Raw genomic sequence first — 12,803 nt, 5'->3', positions numbered from 1 at the left:
AGTATTTCTAGAAAAGTTAGATTAGATAAGTTGACATTAGAGGAGTTCAAAGATTTTTCTCCCTGGATTGAAGCTGTTATTTCAAGGCATATTATGCCTATCCCACATTAATAAAATTCTTATTAGTTATTACTATAAAAAACAGACAAACTGAAGAAATTCTCAAAATTATTGATAAAAGAGATGAGTACATTTTTGAAATCAGACTTACTAAGGGAAAGACCCAACAGTGCTTTGTAAAGTCATCAATGATATTTGCATAATACAAATAGCCAGACACATAAGAGATATGAAGGGCTAGCATAGCTCGTCCTTGATTTTGACCCATTAAACTTTAGTTATGAATAACTTGTGATTATTATTAAATTTTTTTAGCCGATACATATAAATGTTATTAGATAATATAATTTCTAATCCACATAGTTTTAGTGTACGTAATATGAGAATTAAAACCTATTAAGATATTTCTCCAATGAGACTCTGTTATTAATTTTTTTTCCCCTTCAATATATTGTTATTTATCCGGTTGTCTATTGCAAATTATGATTATCTCCAATCACACTCTGGTATTAATATTTTTCCCCCATCCTCCACTTGTATGGGGGATAACTGGAACGGGACAACTTCGAGTAAGGCAGCACACAAATAGCAGCCTCATAGTTGGTAACTTTTCAAATATAGTTTCCCATTCACAAAAATAAAAATAAAAGTATACCAAAAAATTAGAGGTACGAGCACTAGTTAATATAGTATATTAAAGACGACTTCTAATTGTTGTCCGACCTAATTAACCTTTTCGCTAGTTTCTGTAGAAGTTGTTTTTATTGCAGTAGTTTAAAACAATTTTTCTTTCTTTGGTCGGTAGGACATCAGTGCTTGTTCTAGTTCTTCTCTGTCAACTCTGTTGACTTTTAGTCCGTGTTTACGGTTTGAACGTTTCAAGAGTCAACATTCCAAACTCTTTCTGCCATTGCATACACGGTCTTCACTTTGAACCTTTCTTTCTTCATGTTTCTAGTCTCCTAAGCCGCGTTCACCTACTATATATATTCCATATATATAATATATATACAGCCATGCCTTCTTATCTTCAGAATCAAACCAAACAAACTTACAAGAAAGAACTGTACATTCCCATTGTGAACAAAAAAGGCAGTACTCTTGATTAACCTGTAGCAAATCAAGAACTCTATACAACAGGTAAAAACTAGTTGATAATCATGATCTCAACATGGAGAGAACGAAAAGCTCGAAGACGTGCATGCGGTAAGATTCCGTCGTTATCAAATAACATAAGTGAACAAAAGATGGAAGTAAGAATTCCGAGGCATTTTCTATGTCCGATATCACTTGATCTTATGAAAGATCCTGTTACGTTATCAACAGGTATAACTTACGATCGAGAGAGTATCGAAAAATGGATTGAAGCCGGGAACTTCACTTGTCCAGTCACGATGCAAGTGTTAAAAAACATGGAGCAAATCCCAAATCATACTATTCGTAGAATGATACAAGATTGGTGTGTGGATAATCGTTCTTATGGAATTGAACGTATTCCAACACCTCGAATTCCAATCTCTTCCATTCAAGTCTTTGAAATTCTTTCAAGTATTACATCAGCTACTCAGCGTGGAAATCATTCTGAATGTATGGAACTGGTGAAAAAGATCAAGAATTTTGGTCGAGAATGCGAGAGAAACAGGCGGACTATCGTCTCTAACGGAACCGGCAGTGTATTGTCAGCAACATTCCACAAATTTGCGTCAGTGAAAGATAATAGTGCAGAAGAATTACTTGAGGAGATCTTAGAAGTGTTGCCATGGACATGCCCACTTGACACAGAAGGTAAATCATATTTAGGATCATCCGAGTCTTTACGTCGCATGGTATCGTTTACAACGTCAGGAAGTATCTCAAGAAGACGCAACGCCGTTTTAGCAATCAAAGATGTTCTTTCCTCAGGCCACCGGCGAAAAGATTTGGCGGAAATAGATGGAGCTATGGAGGCTTTATTTAAGCTAGTTAAAGAACCAATATGCTCTACAACTACAAAATCTTCTTTAGTAATTATATACTATTTAGTCACATCGAATGATGAGAAGATCAAAGCAAGATTTGCAGATATGGGTTTGGTTTCACTGCTTGTGGAAATTCTTGTTGATTCAGATAGAAGCATATGTGAGAAAGCTCTAGGTGTTCTTGATGGAATATTCAGTGTTAAAGAAGGTTTAGAGAAGGGTTACAATCATGTTTTAACAATACCAGTATTGGTTAAAAAACTTCTTCGGATTTCGGATTTGGTGACGGAGTTCTCCGTATCGGCTCTTTTGAAACTCTGCAAGAATGATGAGAAGAGAGATCAAGAAAGAAGTGTGTTGGTTGAAGCTTTACAAGCTGGTGCTTTCCAAAAGCTTTTGTTGATGTTGCAAGTTGGCTGTAACGAAAGAACAAAAGAGAAGGTAACTGAGCTTTTGAAATTGATGAACAACAAAAGGAATACAGCCGAATGTATTGAATCAATGGATTTTAAGCAACTTGCAAGACCATTTTGAGTAGTTTGGTTACATTTGTAATTGAGTGATGAAAGAAAAAGCTTAGGCATAGAGCATACATATTATTTTTTACACTTTGTTAAGCGATTTTTCTGTACAAAGAATATACGATTAAGGAACTATGTAAAAGATTTTGAAATCTTCTTGATTAGTACTGTTAATTTCACAAAATTCCCAGTCTAAAAATAAAGCAAAAATGAAACAATATTGATGTATGAAACAAGATTTTAATATAGTTGAATACAATCAAATCAGGATTCATTAGTTGCACACAAATCTTTTAGTTTTTCAAATTTAAGATCAAGAGAAAAAAGCGAGCAGCCTTTTTGTTTTCAGATATCAGTTAATTTTTGTACAAAGATTAATCTCATCATAAAAACAACTTCCAACTCTTCTTTTCTAATCATAGATTCCATCCTCTCTCCTTTTCCTTATGCTTCTGTGGTACTTCTTTTGGTACCCCGTTGTTGAGCAGAAATCTTTGCGCGGATCTCCCTTTACCAACCATGGTAAGTCGCGTTCTTTCTGGCCCGCCTCTTCTCATATGCTGCTGCAGTGGAGATGATTTAATACTAACCTTCTTTTGGAGGCTTCTTCGCAGTATACTATTGACCTTCTTATTACCAACTTTCTGGCCTTTAAGACTCCAGGTCGCCTGCTCTGGGGATTCACTTTCACATGCTTCTGTGATTTCTTTAATCTTTTCAACCTGGGGATTCACTTTCGCAGTATACTATTGACCTTCTTATTGCCAACTTTCTGGCCTTTTCACCACGAGTAATGCTGGAGTTGAAGCTAAGTTTGATGATGAAGTTGGCAATGGCATTATCGAGTTTCTTCTGGGAGCCGTAACAAGTGGAATCCGACGGGGAGCAGCAGTGCACATTGAGACCCTACCAGTTCGTTTTGGTATTTGTTGGATAATGTCGGCCATTTCGAATTTGTTTTCATTCTCAGGTTTGATTTCTTTCTCTGGTTTGTTTTCTTTCTCTGCTGCTTTGTTGTATTTGAGGAAGTTATCGAATAAAGGAGGTGTAGTTGGAGGTTGCAAGATGCTATTGTTCTCTGTAAGTGGACGAATGAGATTTACCATGTCCTTACCCAGTGGGGAGCAGCACTACTATTTTTCTGGATTCCAAGTGGCTGTAAGATAGGCAATGGGGGTTTTGTTACCACAGAACTTAGGTCATCTTGCTGCTGTTTTTGCTGTGACTGCTGATGCTGTTGTTGTTCAGCTATTTTTGTATCAACATGTTGTCGAGCTAGTTTTCTTTCTATCAGAAGTTGCGATTCCAGTTCCTTAACCTGTATAAGGGGAACAAAATTAATTGTGCATTACCAAAAAACGCTTATTGAAAATCTGACTCGGGGGTAAATTATGAGATAAATAAAATAATTTGCAGTGCTTTGGAATCAGGAATAAAGCGACAATCTTACTTTGTCTTGCAAGTTCTTGCTGTTCAGATCTCTTGCCTTTGACTTCTGTTCAAGACTATGGATAGTCTCTTCCATCTTCTTGATATATGCATCCTTAATCTTCATCTCTTGCTTTGCCTTCTCAACCTAAAATGATAGTCAGAAGTTTGAGCAGATGAAATGGAAATAACTGATAAATTCAATTCATTATTACCTAAACAAGAACAAACCAAAAATCAAGAAAAACAAAAAAAAAGTTTACCCAAGATGATCTATGGCATACCATTTGTTTGCATTTCTCAAGCTCGCTGATGTCCAACTGCTTCCTGGCCGGACCAAGTTCTATCCCTCTCACTCTGCTTGCAAAGTTCAGAGAGCACAGTGTCTCACTCAGGTCGTTTTCGTTAGGACTGACTTGTACAAGCATAAGAGTTTTCGAGTCTCCTCCTACGGACACACATAGTAAGAATTGAGCAGATTAATATAGCTAAAAGAGAGAGAAACAGAAAATGACGGAGTACTTCAAGATGTGTAGGGGATAAATTCTCCAGGTAACAGCTAAACATACTCTAAATTCATGGCTGGAAGAACACCAGAAGGGTGTGATGAGAAGCAGATATCACCACAAGAGATAAATACTTTTGGCTCTCTAGTTATATAAAGATTGTCTAGGAGAGTTTTACAGTTTCAGTTCTAGTGCAAGGTAGTTTAATTTGTATGTCATCTCTTTATCAGCAATTTCTTTTAAGGTGGTAATTACTCAACCATGTCAGGGTTCAATCACAAGAAGGGGAAAACTATATGTTGATAGAGTGGGTTGCCATGAACATCCACTTTGGAAGTGTGTGAGCTATGTTAGGGTCCTGATGGTTAAGAAATTTGGTTTTTCGTTTCTATTCAGCAATTGTTATGGTCCATGGGATGTTATCTCTGATGTGATTAGTTGGAGTAGTAATTATTCTGTGGCATATAATATAAGCAACAGAAAAACGCAATCCTCGGTCCAGTTTCAATAACTTCAAAATTAACTAGAGAAGACGGGAAAATACCTAGAGAATCTTGGAGCAAATGAGTGAGCTTTGAATTCCTGCACAAATTGGGAATATTCGACAATCAGAATGTTAATTAGGCATCAAATAAAATAAAATAAAGAAAACAATCATATGAAAACAAGCCAAATTTTATAACGATATTAAATTTTTATCTTCATAAGATTTCCTCTTAAAAGATGACCTGAAAGGGATATGTGGGCTTTTGGTCGCCAGTGCTGATATCACATCGCCAAGTGCAGATAAAGATCTGTTAATATTTTGAGTTTCCTTCAGTCGATCTCCTTGAACGTCTGTCTTAGCAACTCTCTCACTTCCAGCAAGGTCAACAAGCCATAACTTGCTTCTTGTGCATTCTCCATTTATCAAGTTCTCTCCCTTCACCATAACACAATGAATGCTGCATCAGATGCCACAAGTGAACTTTCAGTAAAACTGCACTAAAAAGTCCACAACAGCAGATAAAAAAGCACATATCGGTTTCTTGCATATCACGAAAAGAGAGAAAAGGGGTACCAGTGGGATCGGCTGCTGTGCTCATTTGCATTAGTCGCACCAACAGCCCTAGCCTTGCTGCCTGTCTGTAGAACATCCCAAACCTCATTCATATCGGTAACATGGGCTTCGACTAGTCCAGGTACATGATGGACTCCTTCTGCAACTTGTCTTATTTCAAGCCTAAATGCAGTATGGTTAAATACTTAGATATCAATGTGTGCAAACAAGTAAAACCTTTTAAAAATATTGGGAAGTGTCAAATGCATGTGACATGGATACATGAACTATTTAGAAATATCCAGGCATCATTACAAATTGGTAACATTAAAAAACACTTACTTCTTTGCCCCAACTCCTGGTTGTGATCCTGGCACGAGCAGATCTCGTATTTGCTCATTATAGACTTCCAAGGCACTTACAGAAACTTCATACCGGTATTGGCCCTGTCGATTTCTCATGATGCGGAATAACTCCTCAAGAGTCCTGTAATTAACTCCGCGTGCTTCTTCTGTTCCTTCCATTGTGAAGGTCTTGCCAGTTCCTGTCTGCCCATACGCAAATATACAGACATTGTATCCATCTAAAACCGACGTGGCAAAGGGTACCGTATCTTCAAATATATCAGTTATTCAAGAAAGAACAGAAAATAGAGGTTTAGAGATCTCATAGTCTATTCACTCCCTACGGTCAATTAAGATGTCATCAGACCATAACAAAGTAGCACTTAAATTTTAAAGCCATAAGCACTGCGCCGCTGCCTTTTAGCTTCCCAAGTACGATTAATCAAGTCCATGAAAATACATGTAATCAGGATTTCTATCCACAAATAGTTAAGTTCTTCCAATTCCATTGTTTACCTTGGTCTGCTTGTGGGCCAAAAACTGAGTCAAATTTGAACATTTTCTTGGGTGCTCCATTGGATTTCACCACAAGCTCTCCGTCTTTTGCGGATTCAAAATCGATTGATATAGAAGCTCCTCTGGCAACTTCTTCTGCATTTAAAGGTCTACATCTGCAAAAGACCCTTATATTTCCTGCAAACAATAGTTCATGTTCCTTATCCTTCTTCTGCTCTGAATCACTATCATGAATAGCGTGTTTGCATATTCTTACCTTTCAGCTCAAGAACCTTATTGTAAAGCTCTTTACGTTCCTTGGCGCCATTAATAAATTTCATCCTGAGATCACTGTTTTCCTTCTCCAAATATATGTGCTTGGTCACTATCAACAAAGATAAAAAAAAATGAGCAAACAACTTAATCACAGGAGAGTGGGGAGAAATAGAGAGAGTGTGTGTCTAAATAAGATCAACAGGGTATTTAAGTTATACTTGCAGACTGAACCGTAGAGGTCATTTGCACCATATCCGCAAGGCACTCCTTATACTGCAATGCTTCCTCTGATAGTTCGGAATGCTCAATCTTTAGAATCTGTTCGTCAAATATTTTTAAGAGTCAAACCGAAATAATCTTTTGATTCAAAAATACAGATTTCAAGCCTGATAATTCATTTTAGCACCTTAAACTTTTTGGTCAAACCTCTGAGGGATGAAAACAATTTGCTCTTCTCCTTGACTTGTCCTTCAATTGCAAAAGCTACGAAAAGAAGACCATGATTGAGATGTTGTTCAACCAAAATTAAATCCGTTTGTTATGGAAAGTACTCCAAAACCTATTTATTCATACCTAAAGATCCAACATGCATGGATTTGCGCATAAGCTCATTTTGGAGATCTCGCAGAGACATCCAAGCTTCTTGGCATTCTTTGCCTTTCTTTTCGTAATCACTTTTCAATCCATGTAGAACCCTTTTGGTTTCTGTTAGCTCCTGATATTGCTTTTCCATATCTCTGCGGAGCTTTGAAACCTCTCCTTCACCCACTAAGTTAGAATCATCGTTTTGATCATCCTGTGAGAGATAAAAGATAAGTACAAGAACATCTGCTGCATCAAACTAACTAGCTCTTCAACAGATTTAAGTAAGAGAATTACGTCCAGCATTTCATGCTCTCCAATTAGAGACCCTTGTCTATCTTTGAGAAACTCCACATTTTCGGAATCTAATACAGAAAAGGTGGGTAGTTATCAGAAATTCCACATTTTCAATATGTAATAGTACTAGCAAAGGGAACTTGGAACATTCTTCGAAACCTACTTGTTAACGAATCCCTTCTTATTGAAATGCCACATACAATGGGGCATCCAATCACGCCTTCAAATCTGATCGATAGGCCTTCATTTGAATTAACAACAGAGCAATGCAGATCAGATAGCACCAGAGACTTATTAGAACCCACCCGGGTGTAAATATCTAATTCAGAAAGCACCTGAAAAACCAAATTATAACCTGATTAAGTTGCTGATATTGAATTATACAATCCATTTCAAGAAACATTAGATACTTTTGATTTTCTGACCTTCTCTTCCTGTATAAAGACATTGAAGACTCTCATCCCTGGAGGGCCATTTGTGAATATAATCTCAGCAAAATGCAAATCAACAGTGTATTTTCCCGCTTCCAGATTTTGAAACTTGTAAGAGAAATCTCCCGACCTAGCAGTTTGGTATAGTAGACTATCTTCTTCGTTATCCTCAAAACTTGCTTCTGTTCTTATAACCTCCCCACCTTGGAAGAAACTATCCGCTAAAAAGCCAATCTCACCACAGTTTATAGACAAATCATTTCCACCAGCATTGATACTAACCACAGGAGATGAACCTTTTTGAATTTCGCTATCGACAGACGACTTAGCCATCAGCTCAACAGAAGCTTCTGTAGATTCTTTTTGCTTACTTGTTTCGTCTCTACCTTCATTTTCTAATCCACCAATTCCTTTATCAAGAGAGAGTTCAAAGGAAGGCGTCTCATTATTTAAGAATTTTGGGGTTTCTTGAAATCTATTAGTAGAGGGAATATCAGGTGAGCTAGAGCTAGTGCAGATTACAAGATCCGGAGATGATAGAGAAAACCCTAGCAGTGATCGACCTACATCAAAAACCTCTAATTAAAACTCAAATAAAATGGGGATTTAACATTATAAAAGTTTTTTGTATAGTTTACCGTCAATTGGATCACATGGATGCCAGTCACTGGAGTTGTTCAATTTGAAACTCACTGACCGCTCTCTCTGAGCATAAACATCTAGAGATAGGAAAAAATCTCATTATTTTGGGAAAAACCCTAATGAAATGCAAACTAATCAAAGAAATTTTAAAGTCTAACTCACTATTAGGAGACATTTCATTGATTTCCACTGCTTCCTGCGTAGAATCATCTGCAATAAGAAATGAATCTTAGTTAGTTAAATCATCGAATCAGAAATCTTAAATCAGTGATAAGAAATAAAAACTCAAAAACTACCATTTGCTGCTAGGTTAGGATCTGGCATATCGACAGATTTTGAGCTCTTTATTCTCGACAATATCTGCTAAGTGTAAAATTGGATTAGGTTAAAAACTTATAAGGAAAACGAGAAAACAGTGACTAGTAGTGTGTATATATATGTTGAAAGTACCTTTCTCTTGCCAAGAAACATCAGTAAGGAGAAGTGGGTCTTGCCATAGATTTTCTTCCATTTGATCGAGAGGGGAGAAAAGTCGATGATAAAGAGGGAGAGAGTAATCAAAGCGATGAATTTTGAAAAAAAAAAAAAAAAAAGATTAAAGAGAAGAAATGATGGTTTCGAGAGAGAGAGAGAGAGAGAGTGGGGGATCAGAAAAGGAAAGTTACATTAGAAATGCCGTTGATTTCATCGGGGAGAAAGCATTCGCTCGACCGTTGATTATTTGAAATTTGAATTTGTTTGGTTTACCTAACCAAAGTAATAGGAAAGTGCCAACAGTGATTCGAATTTTATACCATTCCTATCTTTAGATCCTTTATTCCCACACTTCTTCATCCATGGATGAATATTAAAAATTCAAATAGTGTTATAATGGAGTAACAGTTCGCAAAGAAGTCGCCCTAGGGATTTTGTCAAGCAATGACCCTAATCGGAGACCAGCAGACATTATAGTATATAATTGGGAGAATGGTCGCGACACATGTTTCGACATCACAGGAGTTTCGCCTTTTTCAGGGGATGGAGCCCATAATTTCACTCTGGGCCAGGCTATCTCTAGAGTTGTTACTCGCAAACGCAAGAAGTACTTGGATAAGTGCACGACTCTCGGCTACGGCTTCAGTGTTTTTGCCTTCACCACTTTAGGTGAACTCAGTGAAGAAATGACGACGTATGAAGAGACTTAAGAATTACCATGATATAAATGACAACGTATGAAGGTTTATCTTTCACAGAATCGGTTTTACTATTCAGAAGGGTGTGGGAGCGCAGCTTGTTGCGAGACTCCCAACCAGTTACTTGTAAATTTTACTATTTGTTAATAAAAGGAAATAATAGTTTTATAAAAAAAACGGCAATGCTACATGGCGCTCTAAACTAAGCCCTAGTCTGCGCCCAATCCAAGGTGGCAGAGTGACGTGTTTCTATGTCACGTGAAGTCGTGAATAATCAGCTCTTTCTTTTTTTCTCTCTCTAATCTCCATTATAAAGAAGGAAAAAAAAGGAAATTGCTCTCTCATCCCTCCTCTTTTGTGCTTAGATTGACAGATTTGTTGAGGAGCGATGATGTTGTAGTATCCCTATTTTTGAATGCAGAACGATGATGATGCTGAAACGATTTTCTTCATTGACTTTCGCCACTTTTCCTTCTCTTTCTTTCTGGGAAGAGATATCAAAATCAATCAGCCCAAAATCAATCTTTTCTTTGATCGACAAATCGTAAAATTAATCTTATCTATCTTCTTATTGAATCTTCTGGTAACAACACTGAAAGTCATCTTCTTCAGATCCCTTGCACAATAAAATTGGAAAGACACAATTCAAGTTTCGGTTTTTGTTTTTCATGTCTGTTACTCATGGAACAGATGGGATTTTCCAATGGGCAAAAACCCATCTCTTACATAGATCAATATCAAGATCTTGTAATAACTTTTTAAAATTAAAATTAAAATTTAGATGATTTTCCAGACAAATTACTAAGAAAAAGAGAACCGATTTACTGATTTTAAATACTCTTATTGATTTTTGATTGAAGATTGGTTTCCCTTTTAGATCTTAAATTAACAAAGAAATTGATTAAAGATTGGGGTTTCCCTTTTTGTTCTTAAACAAAGAAAACATTGAAGAAGAGCGATAAGTGTAATTTGAAGGTTCACGTGGGTCTTGTACAACTAAGCTATCCACCTAAGCTTGGGCGTAGAATGAGGGATTAGAATAGCATTAGATGTTTTGTGTCTAACCCTATAAATAGAGGCTTTAATGTTTGTCTATATGATCAAGGTTTATAATCGAAGTAAGTCAAAAACAATTTTTCCTCCTCCTGAAATCGGGCGACTAAACTGAGTCAACCCAGTTTCATTTTTTTTGATTATCTTCTAGTTTTCTTATGTTATCGATTGATTTTTAACTAGTTTTAAAGCAAATAATCTTATCTTCAATCTTTCTATAAGTTTTATTTCAATCCTTTTCAACATTTTTTTATCAAATCCCTCATTATTTTCTCCCCTTTTGAAGTGCAGGTATGTTTATCTTTGGATGGCGTTTGCCTTTATCTCTACAAATAGTCATAGCGTTTGCCTCATTGGTGATTTGCTCGTTGAAGCAAAGGATTCACAGTTTTTGCAGGTCAGTATGATCGATCAGAATTGGTGGTATTCTGAATCGGTTGTTCAAAGTCTGGACTCGTTTTACCCAACAATTAGGTCAAAACAACGTAATATTTGGAAATTTCAAAATTCAAATATAAATCTCAGGATTAGAGCCTCTTTTCAATTTCAAAAAGTCTTGACATCTTCAGAAAAGTTTCCTTTTTCAACAGACTCAAGAAATCTCTGTGAATTATCTTCATTTATATATTTTAGGGTTTTCTCAGATCCTAATTTTTCTCTAAACACTAACTAGAATGACTATAAAATAACAATATGTAACAATAGGTTCTCATCTCAATCTCTTAGTAGAAATCCCTCAAAGTTTCTCTATTTTTCTCTATCGCCAACTTGTGGAGAAATAGGCTTCTTCTCCTAGCAAAAATTCTGAGAATAAGGATGTTTCCCACATCACCTCTAAGTTAAATATCACTAATTTGGAGCAAGTTTTATCCTCAACTGGAAATCCTGGTCATGATTATGTTGAAGATTTGAATGAAGAAACTGATGATATGGAGATTAGTCTTATTGGTATGATAATCAAGGAAGGGAAGATGTCAGGAAAAGATGTCCAGAATCAAGTTAAGTTTACTTGTAATTTTCTTCCAGAGGAGGATGTGAAAGTCATTGTGCTAGACAAAAACATTATCATCTTTAAATTTGGTATTTGGGTTCAGTTGAAGATGTTTTTCGAAACAAGACCATGGTGTATCAATGATAATTTGGTTGTCTTGCATCATTATAACCCCTCAATTATCTATGAGGAGCTGGAATGGGATTTCCAAGAGTTCTGGATAAATTTGAAGTACTTGATGCGAGCATATGAATCAAAACAGAGTGAAGGAAATGGGAGAAGTTATGGGAGAAGTGACTGCAATTGAACCAGAATCTAGTTTACCTGAACCTGGTGAAGTTTTCAAAGTCTATGTGAAGATTAATTTGGCCAGTCAACTCAGAAGAGGTGTTCTATCTATAACTGTTGCGGGATCAACAAGATGGGTTTGCTATTTCTATGAGAAGCAACCTCACAAGATCTGTCCATAGTGTTATGTTCTTACGCATTCAAAAGAAAAATGTAGTGATGCTGCTAAGACACTGGAAAGTATTCACAAGACTCCAGTTCCTTTTGGAAAGGTGAAGGTGGGAAAGAAGACTCATATTGTTCAACATCAAATATCTGCTCCCAATTTGAAGCAAAATTCTAGAAAACCTTTGAAGTCGGATCCCTTCATCCCTCCTGCTGATAGGTTTATTGTTCCTGAGTATGCCAACAGAGTCATTGAAAATCCAGAGCCAGTTCCTTAATTAGAATTAGGACCTGAAGCCATATTAGGTAAAAGACAGAGATCTTCCATTCCTCAAGACTCCCTGAATATCTATGATTCTAATATCACCAATCCAATTTATGACCAGTCAAGGAATCCTCACCAATGGAGATGACTGCTGGAGATAGTATTCAGGTTTCAGATAAGATTAAGCATCCTGCAAGTACAACTGGGGAGAATCAAGTATTTTCCAACTACAAAACTTTTATAATAGCACTTTATTCCAACTTTCCATTGGTTTCTTTTAGGCTTAATTC

At 36.5% G+C, this 12,803-nt stretch overlaps 2 protein-coding genes and 1 long non-coding RNA gene across 6 annotated transcripts; 2 read left to right on the top strand and 1 right to left on the bottom strand.

Annotated features, from left to right (window-relative positions):
* Positions 1-1,089: 1,089 nt before the first annotated feature.
* On the top strand, positions 1,090-2,723 carry LOC113300842 (U-box domain-containing protein 21-like). Its single transcript, XM_026549869.1, has one exon. The coding sequence runs from the start codon at positions 1,221-1,223 to the stop codon at positions 2,550-2,552; it is 1,332 nt and encodes a 443-aa protein (XP_026405654.1). The 5' UTR covers positions 1,090-1,220; the 3' UTR covers positions 2,553-2,723.
* Positions 2,724-2,790: 67 nt separating this feature from the next.
* On the bottom strand, positions 2,791-9,133 carry LOC113300796 (kinesin-like protein KIN-14Q). Of its 4 annotated transcripts, none has more exons than XM_026549866.1 (19): positions 9,030-9,133; positions 8,876-8,939; positions 8,742-8,789; positions 8,576-8,656; positions 7,932-8,500; positions 7,670-7,841; positions 7,507-7,574; positions 7,201-7,423; positions 7,034-7,110; positions 6,846-6,945; positions 6,629-6,736; positions 6,373-6,549; positions 5,855-6,125; positions 5,534-5,695; positions 5,202-5,417; positions 5,018-5,055; positions 4,252-4,415; positions 3,990-4,115; positions 2,791-3,857 (listed from the first exon to the last, which is right to left on the bottom strand). In XM_026549866.1, the coding sequence occupies exons 1-19, from the start codon at positions 9,048-9,050 to the stop codon at positions 3,639-3,641; spliced, it is 2,904 nt and encodes a 967-aa protein (XP_026405651.1). In that variant the 5' UTR covers positions 9,051-9,133; the 3' UTR covers positions 2,791-3,638. The 4 variants fall into 4 exon arrangements, with proteins under 4 accessions (XP_026405651.1, XP_026405652.1, XP_026405653.1 ...); XM_026549867.1 differs by having other exon boundaries at positions 5,855-6,095; XM_026549865.1 differs by having other exon boundaries at positions 2,793-3,857; positions 5,855-6,140.
* Positions 9,134-9,913: 780 nt separating this feature from the next.
* On the top strand, positions 9,914-12,778 carry LOC113300785. The gene is made up of 2 exons (XR_003335919.1): positions 9,914-10,869; positions 11,096-12,778. It is a non-coding gene; the product is annotated as an uncharacterized LOC113300785 (long non-coding RNA).
* The last annotated feature ends 25 nt before the right edge of the window (positions 12,779-12,803 follow it).

This window comes from Papaver somniferum, chromosome 1 (genome assembly GCF_003573695.1).
Source record: "Papaver somniferum cultivar HN1 chromosome 1, ASM357369v1, whole genome shotgun sequence".
Classification (NCBI taxonomy): domain Eukaryota; kingdom Viridiplantae; phylum Streptophyta; class Magnoliopsida; order Ranunculales; family Papaveraceae; genus Papaver; species Papaver somniferum.
Note: the sequence above shows the minus strand (reverse complement) of the source record. Positions and strands in the feature narration are given on the sequence as shown.